Source organism: Haemaphysalis longicornis, unplaced genomic scaffold (assembly GCF_048455015.1).
Source record: "Haemaphysalis longicornis isolate Haplotype H1 unplaced genomic scaffold, Haemaphysalis longicornis Haplotype H1 scaffold_7, whole genome shotgun sequence".
Classification (NCBI taxonomy): domain Eukaryota; kingdom Metazoa; phylum Arthropoda; class Arachnida; order Ixodida; family Ixodidae; genus Haemaphysalis; species Haemaphysalis longicornis.
This window is the reverse complement of record NW_027526422.1, coordinates 174,935,502-174,955,349: the sequence shown is the minus strand read 5'-3', so window position 1 is coordinate 174,955,349 and position 19,848 is coordinate 174,935,502. Positions and strand designations below refer to the sequence as shown.

At 49.9% G+C, this 19,848-nt stretch overlaps 1 protein-coding gene across 1 annotated transcript; it reads left to right on the top strand.

Moving 5' to 3' along the window:
• Positions 1-345: 345 nt before the first annotated feature.
• Positions 346-1,844, top strand: LOC144145546 (uncharacterized). Its single transcript, XM_077677193.1, has 2 exons — positions 346-1,090; positions 1,181-1,844. Exons 1-2 carry the CDS (start codon positions 346-348, stop codon positions 1,837-1,839), a joined length of 1,404 nt encoding a protein of 467 aa, XP_077533319.1. The 3' UTR covers positions 1,840-1,844.
• The last annotated feature ends 18,004 nt before the right edge of the window (positions 1,845-19,848 follow it).

Here is a 19,848-nt window from a genome sequence, read left to right as displayed (position 1 = left end):
ACAAAGCGTTCCATTTTTAGTAAGAGCAGGGAGTGCCAGCGACCACCGGAACAGCGCCGCGTCATGCGACCGCGTTCGAGAAGATTCTGCGCCGGGTAGGACGCGCAAGTGTGCCGAGTGGCGTCCAGGGCACAGCTCGCGGACGCACGTGGGAGCAATCGACGAGGAACGCGTTCGCAGTGGAAGAGCGCTCTCTCTTTCTCGACGGCGGCCTCCCTGTTCGTGTTTCTTCAGTTCGGTGGGCACAAGTTCGCCTAATTAAAACAGTTGTTTTGCCCTACTCTATCCATCTGTCGTCTTGTCATCTGTGACAAAACTGGTGGAGGTGCGGGGTAATCGCAACCCATGCAGCGTACCCCTCCGACACGCCGCGCAGCAAGCCCAATTCTGAGCCCCGGACGGCGCGTCTTCCTGGATCAGGACCAGCCACGTACAAGTCGACGTCTACAAAATCAACCACCCGAATTTGGACTCTTGCACGACGGACCGAGGACGAAGGCCAAATTCGTCATGACTTCCCAAGGCCAGCAGACGGAAGCCAGTGCACCGCAAATCATCTACATGCCCATCGCCCCTCGGGCGCCGATGCCCTTCCGTGGGGAGCCATTTGAAGACGTGGAAGACTGGATCCAGTATTACGAACGGGTCGCCCGCCACAACGGATGGACCCCGAAGCAATGCCTGGAGAACGTCTACTTTTCACTAGAAGAGACTGCCAAGTCTTGGTACGAAAACCACGAAGCTTCACTTGCATCGTGGGAAATCTTCAAAGAAGACCTAAAGCGGGCATTTGCGAACCCGTACCGACGGCAGCGTGCCGAGGATCTCCTTCAGACAAGGGTCGAAGGTCCAAATGAAACCGTCACCAGCTTCGTGGAAGGAGTGCTCCGCCTGATTGCCCGCGCCGACCCCCGGGCCAGCGAAGAAAAGAAGTTGCAAACTCTTATGAAAGGTGTGAAGAGTGACATCTTTGGTGGCCTCATTCGTAATCCCCCAACGACAGTGAGTGAGTTTGTTACTGAGGCAACAAACATTGAAAGGGCGCTACAGGCAAGAGCTGGCCACTATCACAGGCTCACTGGCGGCCCTAGTGTCACTACACTGGCGCACAACCACCATGAAACGCTTGCCGCCGAGCCCGGAAATCTTCGCGACATTATTCGTAGCATCATCCGGGAAGAACTTAACGCCGCCGTCCCCTGCGTGGCTTCCGTGGCCGATAGTCGACTGGACGTGACCACTGGCGGCACCGAACGCACTAGAGACACAATTCGCGACATCATTCGGGAAGAATTGACGAAGATGCTTCCATCGTCTGAACGCGCAGCATCCGTTTCCATCGCGGAAGTCGTTCGGCAGGAAGTGCGACGCTCGCTTGTGCCAGAACCCCCTGTCCAGGTTGTCCCTGAGCAGCCAGCCTTGACGTATGCAGCCGTAGTCCAAAATTCACCTCCCACAATTCCTCGCCAATACCTGGCTCCAACACGACGGGAACCACCATCGCAACAATACGCACCCACAACCCATCGCGGCCCCCGGAAAAGCGACGTGTGGAGGACGGCCGACAACCAACCTTTGTGTTTCCACTGTGGAGAGGCCAATCATGTCTACCGCCACTGCCCCTACCGCGAACTTGGACTCCGCGGATATCGGCCGAACGACCCGTGTCCAAGATACGGCCAGCATCCACGGGACATCGCCGAGTATTTGCGCCGCCCGCCGTCTCCGCCACTGATTCAGCGCCGAGAATCCCGTTCGCCGTCACCCCGTCGCCCAGCGTCTCCTGCTCGCCAACTTCGCCGTGAGAGCCCCTCTCCCCTGCCCCGGCGGGAAAACTAGGCACGGCAACCCCGGGAGGTGGGGTTGCCGCCGGCAAAGTTAGCGAAGAGCCTCCAGCGGCGGTGGGGCGCAGTGAGTCAAGTAAAGGTGGTCTTCAACACGGCATGCGTTTTTCCGTGTCAAATAACCTCAATGTGATGATTGACGGCTACGACGCCATTGCGCTCGTCGACACTGGAGCAGACTATTCCGTCCTTAGCGGGAGCTTCTCACGCCGTCTTAGGAAAGTGACGACTGTGTGGGATGGCCCTGAAATACGGACTGCCGGGGGACATCTCATAGCACCTATCGGAAAGTGTACCGCTCGTGTTATAATTAATGGCGAGGCATGCCCTGTGAATTTCGTCGTTCTGCAGAACTGTTCTAGAGACGTCATACTCGGAATGGACTTTCTGTGTGAGTACGGTGCTATAATCGATCTTGGTGAGAGCAGCCTGACGCTTCGAAAACCTGTCGCGCCATCCGAAGACCGGCGGCCGATATTCACGACGGCACGAGTTCTAGATGACCATGTGAGGGTACCTCCACGTTCGGGAGTTTTCTTGCTTATTGGCACTGATGCAAGTACTTGCCACGAAGCCCTGGTTGAATGCAATACTCAGCTTCTCCTGGAAAAAGGCATTGGCGTCGCAAGGGGTGTCACACAACTGCAAGATGGTCGTGCCACAGTTCTTGTGACGAACTTTCGGGACGAACCGCAGCACCTCACGAAAGGTATGGCAATAGGCTACGTCGAAGACATCAGTGATTTCTCCGACGTTTTACCAGTGATAGGAGAGGCAGGTTCACCAGGAGCAAGCTCGACTGGACTCGTGGGGCTCGACGTAAACCCAATGCTTTCGTCGCAACAGAAAGACGATTTGACCAGGCTACTAGATGAGTTTCAAGACTGTTTTTCGACTACAGAAGGTGTCAATCGAACTGCCATTGCCAAGCACAGAATAATCACTGAAGATTCCACGCATCCCATTCATCAATCGCCATACAGAGTATCTTTCAAGGAGCGAGAAGCTATACAGAAACAAGTGCAAGAAATGTTACGAGATGACATCATCCAGCCCTCAAACAGCCCCTGGGCTGCGCCAGTAGTGCTGGTGAGGAAGAAGGACGGGACACTACGATTCTGTGTCGATTACAGGCGATTGAACCGCGTAACTAAGAAAGATGTTTATCCTCTACCCCGTGTGGACGACACGTTTGATCGACTACGGTGTGCTCGTTACTTCTCATCAGTAGATCTGAAGAGTGGCTATTGGCAAATCGAAGTTGACGAACGGGACAGAGAAAAAACGGCGTTCATTACACCTGACGGCCTGTATGAATTTAAAAGGATGCCTTTCGGACTTTGCACTGCGCCTGCCACCTTCCAGAGGGTGATGGATACTGTTCTTGCCGGTCTGAAATGGCAGACGTGTCTTGTTTATCTTGACGATGTTGTAATTTTCTCGAACACATTTGACGAACACCTCCAGCGCCTCAGAGCAGTTCTACAGGCAATCAGGAACGCGGGTCTGACGCTGAAACCGACAAAATGTCGCTTCGGTTACCGGGAGTTGAAGTTTCTCGGGCACATCATTTGCAGTGAAGGGATTCGCCCCGACCCACAGAAGACAGCCGCTGTGGCTGCCTTTCCAACTCCAACCGACAAGAAGACCATCAGGCAGTTCCTCGGTTTGTGTGCTTACTACAGGCGTTTCATCCGGAACTTCTCTCGTGTAGCGGCCCCACTTACATAGCTGACAAAAGAAAGCGTCGCCTTCGAGTGGAAGGAAGGACAGCAAAGAGCGTTCGACGAACTGAAACGAGCACTACAAACGCCTCCGTTGCTAGGGCATTTTGACCAGGACGCCGAAACAGAAATACGCACCGACGCTAGTAACAAAGGCCTTGGAGCAGTCCTCGTTCAGAAACAAAACGGGGCCCAGCAAGTCATTGCGTATGCAAGTCGAACGCTTTCCCGGGCCGAAACCAATTATTCGGCGACTGAGAAAGAGTGCCTCGCGGTGGTGTGGGCGGTGACGAAGTTCCGTCCATATTTGTACGGACGCCCATTCCGAGTTGTCACCGACCATCATTCACTGTGCTGGCTGGCGAATTTGAAAGACCCCGCTGGGCGACTTGCTCGATGGAGCCTCCGATTGCAAGAATTTGACATTACGGTGACCCACAAGTCAGGTCGAAGGCACAAGGACGCAGACTGCCTGTCACGAAATCCCGCAGAATTAGCGCCGGTGGACAAGACTGATGACGAGGAGAGCTTCCTCGGAGCAGTGAACGCAACGGATATGGCAGTGCGGCAGCGACGTGACCCAGAACTACGGCACGTGATGGTACACTTGGATGGAAAAGGAAACGTAGTCCCCCCTGATTTCGTTCGCGTTTTACCCTCACTGAGCATTCGGAACGGCGTCCTATACAAGAAAAACTTCGAACCTGGGGGAAAATCGTGGCTTCTTGTTGCACCCAGTGACCTGCGAGGAGAAATTATTGAGGCCTGTCATGATGACCCCAGCTCTGGACACCTCGGCTATACGCGCACGCTTTCAAGAGTACGAGAAAGTTACTACTGGCCGCGACTCGCGAAGACCATACGCTGGTACACTAAGACTTGCCACCAGTGCCAAAGACGGAAGACACCGCCCTTACGCCATGCCGGCTTTCTGCATCCGATTCCACCGCCAAGGGTGCCATTTCAACAAATCGGAATGGACTTACTTGGCCCATTTCCTAGGTCAGAGTCAGGAAATCGGTGGATTATTGTAGCGACTGATTACCTGAGCCGCTATGCCGAGTCGAAAGCCCTACCGACAGGAACTGCGACGGAAGTGGCGAAGTTTTTTATCGAATGTATTGTACTACGGCACGGCGCTCCCGAGGTAATCATTACTGACCGAGGATCAGCATTTACGGCACAACTTACCGAAGAAATCTTACGTTTAAGTGGCACTAGTCACCGCAAATCAACTGCGTACCACCCACAAACAAATGGGTTAACCGAAAGGCTAAATAAGACGATTTCTGACATGATCGCTATGTACGTAGACGTGGAACACAGAAGATGGGATGATGTACTTCCGTACGTAACCTTCGCATACAACACGGCCGTGCAAGAAACTACCGGAACGTCACCATTTCAACTTGTTCACGGTAGAAAGGTAACTACCATGCTGGATGCCATGTTGCCTCACCAACAGGACGCAATCACAGACGTCGATTGCCAACTCGTGTGCCAGCGTGCTGAAGAAGCCCGTCAACTAGCAAGAACTCGAATATGCGACCAGCAGCGCACCGATTCCCATCGGTACAATCTCCGCCGTCGAGACGTACGGTTCAACCCTGGTGACAAAGTATGGATATGGACACCGATAAGACGCCGCGGCCTCAGCGAAAAGCTCTTGAAACGCTATTTTGGTCCATACAAAATAACCCGCCGTGTCAGTGAATTGACCTACGAAGTATTACCCGACGACACTCAAGCGTCATCCAACAGGCGGCCGCTTCGTCCGGAGGTGGTGCACGTTGTGCGGCTGAAACCGTACTACTCTCGCTAGTGCAGTGAGTGTATTGAACGCTTTGTTGTGTGATTTTTTTTTGTCCTAGGCAGCATCGGGACGATGCAGCTTTTCTGAGGGGGGATAGTGCCACACGCTCCGACAAAGCGTTCCATTTTTAGTAAGAGCAGGGAGTGCCAGCGACCACCGGAACAGCGCCGCGTCATGCGACCGCGTTCGAGAAGATTCTGCGCCGGGTAGGACGCGCAAGTGTGCCGAGTGGCGTCCAGGGCACAGCTCGCGGACGCACGTGGGAGCAATCGACGAGGAACGCGTTCGCAGTGGAAGAGCGCTCTCTCTTTCTCGACGGCGGCCTCCCTGTTCGTGTTTCTTCAGTTCGGTGGGCACAAGTTCGCCTAATTAAAACAGTTGTTTTGCCCTACTCTATCCATCTGTCGTCTTGTCATCTGTGACAAAATATATATATATATATATATATATATATATATATATATTATATATATATATATATATATAGAGAGAGAGAGAGAGAGAGAGAGATAGAATAACTTTAATCCACTGCGAAAGGAGGATGTAACTCCTCTTGCTTAGGTGGCGGCCAGGAGCCCGTGGGACCCAGCGGCACCCTCGGACAGCTCGATCACGTTCTTCCGGATGTGCGGGTCCGTACTGAGCAGCGCGGTCTCCCAACTCAGCGGCCCCGTTATATGTAGCGATGAGCGGATCCTTTGTCGCTCCTTATATTGCTCTACCATTATATTGACGTCGTCTTCCCCCGATTTGGGGGGGGGGGGTCAGCTTGTCGTGCTATATCATTTGACACCCTGTTATTGTCTTATTGTCGGTTGGCCCCGAGCATGGCCAGGGCATATGTGCGAGATCCGCCCTGGCTTCTGTACACCATTTACAATGTGCATCGTACATTCCGGGGTAGCTCCGGTTGTGTACGCTGATTTGATTACATGTTCGCCTGAAGGAGTCTCCATGCCACCGCCTGCCCCCTTTCTAATATTTTGCTGCTGAGCACGAGGTCGTGGGTTCGATTCCCGGCTGCGGCGGCCGCTTTTCTGATGGAGGCGAAAAGCAAAAACGCCCGTGTGTACGAGATTTCGGCGCACGTTAAAGATCCCCAGGTGGCCAAAATTAATTCGGAGCCCTCCACTACGGCGCGCCTCATCGCCTGCGTTGCGTCGGCGCGTTAAACCCTACAATCAATCAAATCCTTTCTAATATTTTGTCCGCCGCCGAGTATTTGAGCCGGGAGCTTCTGTTATGGTCTAATATTGGCCTATACGTTACGAATCGACCGCTCGCGGAGGGCCCGGGGTTTGACGGCAGATTGCCTCCACCGTCACCCTGTCCGATTCCCTCCGACCCAGTCGGCGACGAAGGCGCTTCTGTTCTGCCGTCTCCGTGTGCACCGATACGCGCGGACTCACAGACGCGGGGTTGGATTGTTAATCCTCGAGCTGCTTCTTGAGCGCGTTCGTTGCCTGGGGAGGCCAGACTCTGCCGGCGCCCATAGCAAAGTAATAGGATTCTTGTTAAGTCTAGTGATTCTACTCTTCGATAAAGAGACGAGTACCTTTGTAGCCTCAAGCGTCACGCGGCCTTTGGCGAAGTTCCTAATCGCCGCATTTGAGTCGCTGACAATCACGACACTGTCGATGTGAGCTGTTACATCCTTCTCTCCTATTGGCCTTGCTGGAGCACTGGTGGTGGCCATCTCGAGGGTGAGTGGCAGCGGTGTGTCGTCCTCGAGATGCTCGTCGGCGACTGCAGCTCCGATTGCCAGGGCGACTGCCACCTCCTCGCCTACCTCGGGGCTGGTCGTCTAGACCGAGCCGGATGCGACCAGGTTCCCCTCGTTATCCGCCACCGCAGCAGCCATTGCGCCGCATCTGCTCTGCGATCTTCGCATGATTTGATAGTCCGCAGCGTCCACGTAGTAAATTCTGTTTGCATTTGTCGCGCCCGCGTTGGGCTCGAGCTGCCTCTTAAGAGCTGCCGCTCTGGCCGTTCTTCTTGCCACGTCCCTCAACGGGTGCATGTTTGCCGGGAGAGAGGGAATCTTCAGTACCCCTTTCGGAGCAGTTGGGAGAGACTGTCTCTCTCGAAACTGCGACTCGTAGCGGATACTGAGAGAAACTAAGATGTGTCGGCCCGTCCGGCTCCTCGAGAGTCTCTCCGCTTTAGCTATGCGTTGCGCTTCTATCAATTCGTCAACCGAGTTGTGCAGCCCCATGGCCGCAAACGTTTCGGTCGATGTCGTGATTGGTATGCCGAAGGCCTGTTTGTAGGCACTTCTCATCAGTCTATGTACTTTCTCTTTTTCACTTGTGAGCATATTGAGAAATAGCACCACGTACACTACGCGACTCACGAGGAAAGCTTGTACGAGCCTAAGGAGATTCTCCTCCTTGATTCCCCGATACCGATTGCCAATGCGAGAGATGAGTCGGGTCGTCTGGTGCACGCTACCCTCCAGCGCTTTGATAGCCTCCATGCTGTGCCCGTTCGCTTGGATCCTGAGCCCCAGCACCCTGATGCTGTGGACCGCGGGAATCCGTAGTCCCTCGGCCCAGAGCTGAATCGGAGGAGTTCGCTTAGCTGCTTCCATCGCGGTCTTTGTTTGCCTTCTAGGATTATGTAATAGAAGCTCGGACTTCTTCGGCGAGCAATGCAGACCCCTCGGGGCAGCGTATTCTACGTCCGCGTCCGCGGCTCTCTGCAGTCGCTCCTGGATCTCTCCATCCAAACCGCCTCTGGACGACCAGATGGTAATGTCATCGGCATACAGGCTGTGTTCCAGCCCCTCTACGGAATCTAAAATGCGCGGGAGCCCGATCATGACCGCGTTGAAGAGAAACGGGGACAGGACGAAGCCCTGTGGCGTGCCCCTGCTCCCTATCTCTATGACATCCGATTCTACTCGCCCACGACCAGGCATGCCGTTCTATTATACAGAAAGGCTCTAACGTAGTTGTAAGTACTGGTGCCGATCCCCAGACTCTCTAGACTTTCCATAATTGTCTCGTGCTTGACGCTATCAAATGCTTTCGTCAGGTCCAGGCCAAGAATGGCTCTGGTGTCTAACGGCGAGCACCCTTCTCCGTCAAGAATTTTATGCTTGAGTCTTAACATCACGTCTTGAGTGGACAAGCCCGGTCTAAAGCCGATCATGGTATGAGGGAAAAGATCTCTTTTATCCATGAGCGCGTGAAGTCTGTTTAGGACTACGCGTTCTAACAATTTGCCCATACACGACATTACTGAAATGGGTCTTAGGTTCTCTAGGTGAAGTTTTTTCCAGGCTTCGGAATCATTACAATCGCTGCGTCTTTCCACTATGCGGGTATCGCGCCGTGTTCCCAACACCAGTTCAAGTACCGAGTCAGCGCTTCTATCGAGTCGTCGTCCAGATTCCGGAGTATCTTGTTTGTCACGCCGTCGGGACCCGGAGCCGACTTTGTACGCAGCGCCTGAATGGCTCCGCGCACCTCGGTCAGCGTTATGGGTTCATCTAACTTAGGGTTTGAAGGTCCCTCGTAATCCTTGAGTTTCCCCCGGAGGTCGTGGCCCACGTATCTGTTTCGAATCTCTTCTACGAGCTCCTGGTATGACCTTCGAATTTGTGAATGATTTTGCTTAGATTCTGCTTCTGAGTGGTTTTGCTCTTTTGGGGGTCAATCAGGTACCTGAGTGTGTTCCAGGCCTTCGCTAGCCCCGTTTGCCTGTCCATCTCGTCACATTTGTTGTGCCACATACACTCTAAGAAAAAAGGGTAGAAAAAGGGAGGAAATCGAGGGTTTCCTCCCCCGGACCAGCGATCTTCTCCCTTTAGCTAATTACACGTGGCGCCATCTGTACGGCCTCTACGAAACACCGAAACGGCGGAGGAAATATTTTCCCCTGTCGTCTGCAATCTGCTGTCTGCGCCGACGCCGAAAACGAAACCGTTCATCGTTCCACTGTGGCTTTCGTCGATCGGGCGCATACGACGACTATGAGCAACACCTCCTCTGCGGTGTGGTGCTTGCTTGTTTTCTCGCTTTCATTTTTTTATTATTACCATGTGCCCGCCACGCTAACGCACGGCTCGCCAGCTGTGCGTTTGAAGCACATTCTGTGGGCACCGCTGCATGCTTCCTGTGGGCGACTCACCTGCGCCCTGTTCAACGTTACCACTGCATTTGTGGACGTTTTATACTGACGCCCAAGAGTAAAAGAGGTCAGCGATGATAGCAAACTGCCCCTTTTTTCGTCAACGAGCATGGACCGCAGCATATTGACGCATCAGTTACCAACAACAAAGGCCCCCATTTGGTAACATCTTGGCTGAATGGTTGCCAGAGCAGCGGTGTGCTCTGCGCTAAAAGAGCGAAGGCGAGGCAATGAGTGTCATTACCCAAACATACCTCCCGTATTGTTCCGTGAAACGTTTTTTCTTCTTCGAGATATTTTACTGCTTCTTACAAAACGACAAATTAATAAAAGTTTGCAATTGCACGGGTTACATTTGATGAAATAACAAAACCCACCTAAGGCTCACGCCCTGCCATGGGTTATCGAAACAAGCAACAAGCTCATTGTTCCTACCTGCACTCTCGGCGATCAGGGTTATAAATATTTCGTGGCCGTTGGAATGTTTAGTTGTGGCTTATGATCATGCGGACATGTCAAAAGTGTACTATATGTGGTGGTGGTGTATATGTGTTATGCTTGCGATGTTGTGCGTTGCGTGTATTGTGCGTTGGCAGTGTCTTTAATGAAGTGTATGTCCTGTGTTGTGCTATGTTTCTTCCCAATGTGTGCCCGCCCACATGCGGCCTCCGTGATGATGGCTGTAATAATATACGTTATCCATAATGGAAACCAAGGAAATGCCTTGATGTAAGTGCCCACTGATGGTGATGCTTAGTAGCTGCCCCTGCCCACCCCTACTTTTTTTGCGTCATCTATCGGTCATTTTAAAACGCTTACGATTGCTTTACTTCGAGCATGCTAGAGGCCGAGCATTGTCATCTCCTCGCACGGACGGATGCGACAGCGACGGATACGTTTTTCGTGTTGCCTGCATTGCCTTGGCGCTGAGATTTACGATTGCAGACGATCCACGATTTGATGTATCGTTTGTAGCAAGGTACCGTTACTAACAACAACTGGTTGTTCTCAAACGGCCGCATTGGATGCTTGTGATCTCGTGTGCGGTGAACGGCGGGGTTACGAGCCTTTCGGAAATAAAGGCGGCAGTTTCAAAGCAATCGGTATGACTTCTGCTATGTTTAGGGCGGCGCGTTCGCTCTGAACGCGTAGGAGGGGCGCGCAGCGAGACGAATGCAAAAAGTCGCGCATATACGATTTGCGACATCGCTTGCTAACCGCAGTTCTGGTGCTCGGTAGGTAATTTCTTGGTTATTTTAGCGCATTTTAAGCGCACACAACCACAGTAACCTACGTATTTGCACTTCCTCGATCCTCAAACCGATCAACTGGCTAGGCCTTTCTCGCATGACAAGCCTTGCTCGGGTGACGCTGTCAGGGGAGGAACGCTCCACCATTAGCTTACGAAAGTAATGCCCTTATGTAATGCCCTCGGGCCTTTAAGGATGCAATAAATGAAATGAAATGAAAGGGGGAAATCTTCCTCCACTCCTAGGGGGAGAAACGCGCTCCTCCCTCTTAAAGGAAGAATCTTTCTACCTCTTAGGGAGCAATATATGATACATTCCTGTTTCACCCTTAAGGGAGAAACTACCACACCCTTTTTTCTTAGAGTGTATGTTGTGCCACGTAATTACCATAGTCTTCAATTTCTCTGTTGAGTCTGGCTAGCCGCCTGCGGAGGTTGCGATTGTATTTTTGCCTGGCCAGTAGTCGTCTTTGCAGACCCTATTTCGCTTCCCACATATGCAGAAGCCTGGCGTCGGTCTGCTCGAGTCCCGCTTCCTCCGGGATTGTTTTAGTCGACGCTTTAACGTCACCGTGCAGCTGCGTGACCCGCACTGCCAAATCTGTTATGTCACGGTAGCTCCTACCGACACTCCGTTGCCATCAGTGGTTTCGCAACACCTCCGGAGCCTAAAGGAATCCCAGTCCACTAGCCTCAGTTGAGTACCACACCGAGCCTTCGTCGGGCCCGCAACAAAATCGGTGGCCACGGTAAAGTGGTCGCTTCCAACATTTTCCTTAATGTTCGTCTACCGTACGATGCCTTCCCCTACATTCCTTACAAATGGAAGGTTCGGATTGGTGTCTGCACTCGCGCTGTTTCTCGTGCGCGTGGGGCAGCAGGGATCCGTCACGAGAGTGAGGGCCCCTTGTTGAGAGTCCAGCCAAAGATTTCTCCCTTTGATCATATCCTTCTTGTACCCGCACGCCGGGTGCGGTGCAATAAAGTCTCCCAGTATTACAAGCGGCTGCTTGCCCGCAATATCTGGGGCCTTACGGAAAAGGTTCTTGAATCTATGTCTCTTCTGAGGGCTACTGTAGACGTTCACTACGAAGGCACTTCTCTCTCCTCGTTTTTGAGAGGAGATAATCTCCACGAGCACGTGGTGTACGGTCCCTATGCCCGTTTGTGATGCCGAAATATCAGACAATATCATGCATTGTAATATTGTGTGAGCGTTACAACGCTGGAGAAGAAGGGGTCATTTCAGCTTGCTGCTTTCTTATAGAAGAAAGCAAATCTGTGGCCGAACATACTGTCAATTCGTACAAATTTATACTGCTGGTACGAAGGAAACGTTGGGGAATCATACTATACGTTTGCAACCACACGGAGTAGTTTCTTGTGTAGGTTTACAAGGTTTCGCATATTTGTTACCGTGGTGTTCTCTATACTAAGAAACAGTAACTCACATGTGAATAAAATAAGGAAAATAGCAATTTAATTCAATTATTGCCGGTAACAGACCTTTGTAACGGCAAATCATCCTGTTAAACCTTAAAAGTGCGACACAGATTTTGCTGACATGGGCGTTCCATGATATAGTAGCAGTAAATACTACACCAAGTGACGTAAAACTGTCAACTTATTCAATGGCTGTATTCTTTAAAAAAAGAGTAGGCGGGGTCAGCACAAGTTTTCCTTTTGGATTGAATATTACAGCCTTAGCTTTTCCGCTGTTTATTTTTAAGGAACTAAAGAAAGACCATTATGTTAACGATGTCGATAACCTATGGGCCACGCTTATTAGTTCGACAAAGTCACGGGACGAGAGGAATAGTACAGTTGGTACATAGCGACGTATCGAAGCGCAGCAAAGACAAAGACAGGAACACAGAAGGCGACACACAAAGCGCTCTGTGTGTCGTGTTTCGACTTCTGTGTTCCTGTATTCGCCTTTGCTGCGCTTCGATACGTCGAGAGGAATAGGCTGGTGTCGTCCGCAGAAATTATACGTTTCACGGCCTTGCTAAGGAACTGGACAACTTTGAGGTTCCTCTTCAGGAAGCGATTTCATTTCCAACCGTTTCTGTTCTCTTTCTTTGCTGCTTGAAACGCTGAATTTATCATTACATGTCAAGGAGCTACCGAACATACTCGAATTTAGGCCAGCGTCAATTGTAAACCGACCACCGAAATCCGGAAGGCCAGAAAAAAGTTACCTCTATATAAGGCGAATGAAAAAAAAAACACTAGACTGGTTCTAAAGCATGCGCTTTATTCCGCTTGCAACACTCGTCGTAGCATGTTCAATGCTCACTCATCGCGGTCGTCTTTGTCAACATTGCTGTCGTTTTTGTTGCTGGCCTCTACCCAGAGCGCACTGCTCGCACTTGCGTCCAGCGCATCCCAAACGGTGCAGTTACGAAAGGACCGCGCAATTACCTCGGCCTGAAGTTGGCCCCATTCTGCGGTGACCGTAGTTTGCTACTTGGCTGAGTGAAACATGCTTGATATGCCTGGTTAATGGTCTTGCAGCGTCAACCAGTCATTTTACCGCTTGCGCAGCCTGTCCCTAAACGCGGTGTGGATGGCCACATCGAGCAGTTGTAGCTGGCTCATCATAATGCCGCTATTACCGCAATGTCTGTGTCACCTTCTGAAAGCACGGAATTAACGGCATCTGTCAAGTAACCACTGTAGGAGTGATTCATAGGAGTGACCAGGGGCGACTCGCTATACAGCAGAGCCCATGGCATTGCCAGTCTTCACCCAGTATTTGATGAGGGCACCACTCATCCACCCATTGTCATGATCTTGTTCGACAGCGTTTCTAGGATACACTTTCCAGTTGGAAGGCTTCTCCTTAAAAATAATGTGGGCGGCAATGTTCACCCATCACCTGTGCAACATGACGTCAAGGTGGTGCGCGGCCTCTCGTAGCCCTCAGTTTTCACTTTCACTTGTTTAGCACCCTTCTCATTAACTGCGAAGGCCACAGCCATACAAAATATACTGCGGTCTGATCGGTGTTACGGATCTGTCCCACTCGTTTTTCAGCTGCTTCTTGACAACAAAGGGTTGAAATGCGACTAGCCTCTCCTTAATGCAGGGGCTAGGTTTTGTCCCACAGACGTCCGCCGTCACAGGCTCAACCCGGCCTGCTTCGTAAAACGAGTAACCTAGCCCTTACTTGCCTTTAGCTGAGTCCATGCAACACCTCGAATGTTTTCGGTCTCCCTTCTCTTTACCTGTATTATGTCCATCGTGACAGGCATTCGACGTTCTCTTGCTGCCGGATAAAGTCGGCGACATCCTTCTCCACCCCGTGTTGTCGACCTTTCTAAGGTCTTGTGAAGGCCATTAGCTTGGCAGCATAGTTGAAAAGTTCGTTGTACTGCTTCCGCCATCGGCGCACATCCTGCTCATCCATGCTGGCGTCACGCTGTGCTTGGAGGTTTGAAGTTCCCTTTGCCTCCAAGACACCCTTACGGTTGAAAACCACAGTGTAATGGCACCGCTTGGTGGGCACCATTGTGCTGCGAACACAGGTGTTTCTCGAAGTCACTCGGCAATGCGCACAAGCCAGCACGAAACATTGACGGCTGTGTCCACGACGCTTCAATAAGCAAAATGAAGTCTGTAATCCTGCAAGCTGCAAGCCTGTGGCTGTGAGATTCGATTGTATTGAATTATTTATTTATTTTGCACACACAATGAAAGAAAGGAGAAAGCACAAAAGAATACTGCGGTGAGTAGCTTGATAAGGTGACTGCCCCCAAGAACGACAGGACCGTTCAGTGCCTAGGTCGTATGACAATATTGATAAAAACAACGACAAAAGACAAGGAAAAGGGCGAAAATTGAGCGAAAAAGCGAGGTACACAATGAGTAGTACAAAACTAAAGGTACAAAATTGCATAGCAGCAATAAAATAAGGCATTACACAGAACTCGCGCAAGTTCTAGCAAAAATATGGTCTTCATAAACCTGTCTTCGTAAAAACCATCTTCACAGCAGCAATCTTCTTAAAACAATCTTCATGAAAACATATCACGAACCTCTGACAATGACATACTTGCAATGCCACGACGATATTTCTGGTGTAAGCTGTTTAATAATGAAGGAACGTCAAGGAAATACAGGAAACTCGCATCCTCAAATCTAAAACTGGCCACGAATTTTCTAATCAGCCTTTTAAAAAGCAGGACCACCCGACATTCAAGTAAATACGGTAATATTTGTCCAAAAGTTCATATGTCAGATGGTCATTTCAGTCTGCTGGTGTGCAATTCACAAGACTTTTTAGGTGCGTTTAGTTCTGTGCCTCCACGCGTCTTGAAGCCTTTGAAGTCTTGACATTTTACCCACTTTGCAGTCCACAGCTGTTTTGCAAGTTTATGGTGCTGTGAAGAAAAACTCAGCACAACGCCACAGCCACTGAGACATCGTGGCGGGCGATTTTCTCAATTTATTCGCCATTCTTAGATGCTACGTAATGTAGCATCGGGTAGAGCCTTTACAGCTTGAGGAGCATGATTGTATAGGGTGGCATGCGGTGGAGCTGTGTACTCATTGATCAGCTTCAATATAATATGTCTCAGGAACTCTTTTTACTCACGTAGTGTTGAGTGCAAAGGACGAGTGGACGAAGCCGACAATTAAGATTTGTGCGTGTCTGGAACGTTTGTTTCTAGTATGGGACATGGAGCTAATATAAAGCAGTGGAAGCAGCTTCTTTGCTTTATTATTAGCTAGAGAAAAGTGTATTGCTGATGCTGATAGTTGTTTCCTCCAACTTTGTGTGTTAACTGGCCATTGACCCACAAGGTCCTCTCATCGTATTCGCAATGGTTTCTCAAACGAGTCAACTGGTGACAGATTCGAAAAACATTTTGCCAGGCTTTCATGAATGCTCACGTAATTGTATTACCCTGGCTGATAATTCACTGCTAAATCGTCTGCAACATTTCAGCTGATGAAGCTGCGTGGAAAGGTCATGGCAGTGAACGCTCTGATGGAGAGTTCTGATCCTACTCATCCTTCTGTTACTCACCAACGTATGGGGCACGACACCCCTCAGTTCGGGAATAGCGGGTGACAGTGATGAGGACAGGGTCTTGGAGAGCGTTAGGTTTGTAGAAAGGAGAACTGAGGCAAAATTTCAAAGCTGATGCAAAGGTGTAAAACGCTTCCTTTGTATATGGAGATATCTCCCAGCAAGTTTCAACAGCGATCGTTCAGGATAACATATTTTGAATCCGTTTTAATCTACGCACACGCGAAAGCTCAGATTCGATACCCTTCCACAATCGGAATCAGCGCTGTGCCATCTACTCCTCCTGGTCCCAAACTGGCGACGTGAGGGCCCCGTGACGTGGCCAATGCGCTGGCTGCGGTAGGCGTGTGCTGCTTGGGCTTGTGTATCACGTCACGGGTTTTTGGACTGACATCATGCTGCCCATGCGCGTGAAAATAGGGCAGACCACGGCCGGGCTGGGTGCGCGCGCGTCCACACCGGCAGTGGTGTGACGAGAACGGTGGCCTCACGATCGCCCTCCTGTCATGGCAGCCGCCTCGGGGTTTGTTGTGTCGAAACCGAGACTGGCATGAAGAAACGAGGCTGCAAGTAATTATTTAGGCGACAACTGATCATCGAATGCGCCATTCTATAACTAGTGGGCTGGTAGGCACCCATAAAAGAAAAAAAAAACCTAACGCGAAATTTTTGTGTCAGTGTTCCTTAAGTAAAGTTTGTAAGGTTAGCTTGGAGGCAGGCGTACCTCACCTTCCGTGATGAAATTGCAAGCTGAGATTTCTACAGACAAATCATAACTTCGACTGTTGCACCGCAATGGGGACTATAAAAACATTTTATTGCTCTAAAAAAGCAAATCTCATAATTTGTAAGCTTGTTGGTTCGAAATTGGTTCATTTGAAATTACAGTTAATCCAAATTGATGTCTAGGTTCCAGTGCTACAGTGTGTATTTTGGTGGGGGAAAACTTTCGATAATTCGAACGTGTCGGTATTCACTACAGCCAGTTCGAACTAACAACCTCACGTTTACACCGCTCCTTGAATATATAAACATTGGCCCATTGTGAATACAATGCATTGCAAAACCAAATCATCTTTACTAGACACCCAATAAAATGAGTGAGAAGCACAACCAGACGTGTACTTAGTGCAAAGTTCAACTTGACTGGTTGAGTTAGCGCGCCAGCGATCTGGTGCACGCCGTGAGCGTGTTCTGACATGCACAACGGGCGCTTCCATTGTTCGGCTCAATGATGATTTCGGGATTAATGGCGCAATGCCGACAAAGGTAAGCAGCGCCATGACAATGGTGAAAGATATGATTAGGATTTGTAGGAGGCACTAGTTTAAAAACAACTTTACTCAGGGGGTTGGTGTATAGGGCCATAATGAAAGCATAGTGAGTATATTAAGAGAAATGGTGTTTAGTGTCATAATAAAAAAATGAGTGCAAGCACCTAAGGTGTAAAGCCTCAGGTTCCACCGCGGTTTTAAAACACAATGAGCACCGGTGAGTTTATGGGCTATATGATATGAATTTTAAAAGGTCTACATCTGCTAGGTCACTAAAAACGTTTTGTCAGAAAACATTGGATGGTCTGATAAAAAATAAAGGGTGCAAGGGAATGTGATATGTGTAAGCTTTATTAAAATTACGTTTCCTTTCAATGTTGCAGATGTCACACTCAATAAGCATATGCAAGACAGAAAGCTGACCCCCACTTCAATGGCACTGTGGCTTGTTTGCGTCTGTTAAAAGGTATAAGTGTGTGATGTGTGTGTGGCCAATTCTCAACTTGCATAAGGCTACCTCCACAAATCTGTCATGTTTTTCAGCAGGGGGCTTTCCTATTTTGGGTTTAACGACATGTAGTTTATTCTCTGCTTCTCTGTCCCATTGTTGCTGCCAGTGGTCCCGCAGCTTCCTTTTTACAAAAGGTTTCAGATCTTGATATGGGACCCCGTTTATGTCTATGCTGCTTCGAAGGGCGGCAGCTGCAGCACTACGGTCAGCAGCTTCAGTTCCAGCAATGCCGCAGTGGCGAAGAACCCAGCAGACTGTGACAACGAGTTTCAGGCCATAGGCCCAGTAGAGAGCTCTTAAAACACAATTAAAAGAAGGGTTCCTACAGATCTTCCGAAATGAAAGATTTGAGACGACACTCAGAGAGTCCGAGTATATAACTGAGTTCTTAATTTCGTTTTGAAGAATGTGGTTCAAAGCCAGTAGAATACCGTACGCCTCTGCAGTGAATATACTTGTGTTCCTGTTCATTGTTTTGGAGATATTAAGTAGGGGGCCATTTGTAGCACAGGATATGGCTGTGGTAGTTTTTGAGGCATCTGTGTAAAATTCAGCTGCCTTGTATTTGTCACGGAGGAACTGAAAATGCTGAGTGATGATAAAGTTTGGTACATTTTTCTTTTGAATTTCTCTAAAGGACATGTCACAGTGAATTGGGAAAGTGTCCCATGGAGCGACCAAATCATAACTTGAGGTACAGTAGACATCAGTAAGAGGAACTTGGAACTCGCTGACGAGGTGTGACACTGGCAGCGGAGAAGGTGGAGCTATGGATGGTCGGTTTTCAAGGAGATGATCAGTTGTGTTATTTTTCATTATGGTATTCAGAGGGTGCTCCTTTAGAGACGTGATCTTTGCGGCATACATCACAGCAGTGTTAGGCACGCTGGTACCATAGAGACCACTGATTTGATTCGGCATGAAGGGGGGGAAAAGGACTTGTTCGATATGCACCTGTGGCCAAGCGAAGCCCCAAGTTGTATACCGGGTCCAACATTTGAGTGCGGTTTTGGTTGCAGACTGGTATAAAATGCAGGCGTATTCTATTCTTGACCTAATAACACTATTAAGAAGTGCCAGCAGGCTTTTTGTATCCGTTCCCCAGGACTGATGAGATAGTACCTTTAAAATGTTCATTGTTTTCAGGCATTTTACTTTTAGTAATTTAATGTGTGGTATGAATGTGAGCTCGTGGTCGAGCAAAATGCCTAGAAACCTGTGTTCCTTTTTTACTGGAATGAGCTGACCTTCTAATGTGATACAAGAAAGAGGTTGACACCGCGTATCCTAGAGAAGATAACAACAGCACTTTTATCAGCGTTAAACTGAGACCCATTTTGTTCAGCCCATGTAACCAGCCTGTTGATACTTAATTGGATTTGACGTTCTCATATCGATAGACTACAGGATTTAAAGCTAACTTGGATATCGTCAACGTAGGCAGAGTATGAAAGAGGTCCAGGCAGCACATGTTTACGAGAACTCATTTTAACAATGAATAGTGCACAGCTCAGCACTCCTCCCTGGGGTACGCCATTTTCTTGAAGAAATGTTCTAGACAGGGCAGTCCCCACACGGACACGAAATGTGTGATGAGACCAATAGTCTTTAATAACATTGAGGATATTGCTTCAATTCTATTGGACTTGCTGCCGTTTGGCTGCAAGTTCGCGATAGCTGAAGTTTTTGCCGGGTCAGGTAGGACTCCCGCGGCGTTGACGACGTGGCCCAAGAACTTGAGTTCCTCGTAGGCGAAACGGCACTTTTCAGGCTTCAGCGTCAACCCCGACGTACGAATGGCCTCGAGTACAGACTCCAACCTTGCAAGGTGTTCGTCGAAAGTCCGGGCGAATACCACTACGTCGTCGAGGTATACGAGGCAGGTGTGCCACTTAAGGCCAGCTAGCACAGTGTCCATGACTCTTCGAAACGTCGCTGGTGCTGTGCACAGCCCAAACGGCATCACCTTGAACTCGTATAGGCCGTCTGGGGTTATAAATGCAGTCTTCTCTCGGTCTCTCTCGTCCACTTCAATTTGCCAGTAGCCGGTCTTCAGGTCCATCGATGAGAAGTACTTCGCGTGGCAGAGGTGGTCGAGGGCGTCGTCGATTCGGGGGAGGGGGTACACGTCCTTCTTCGTGATTTTGTTCAGTCGCCGGTAGTCAACACAAAACCTTAATGTGCCGTCTTTTTTCTTTACGAGTACGACGGGCGCAGCCCAGGGGCTTTTCGATGGCTGTATAATGTCATCGCTCAGCATG

Coding starts and splice junctions, on each gene's coding strand:
- LOC144145546 (XM_077677193.1), top strand. CDS start 346: ATGCAGCGTACCCCTCCGACACGCCGCGCAGCAAGCCCAATTCTGAGC. Junction 1,091..1,180: donor CAGGCTCACTGGCGGCCCTA/GTGTCACTACAC, acceptor TCATCCGGGAAG/AACTTAACGCCGCCGTCCCC.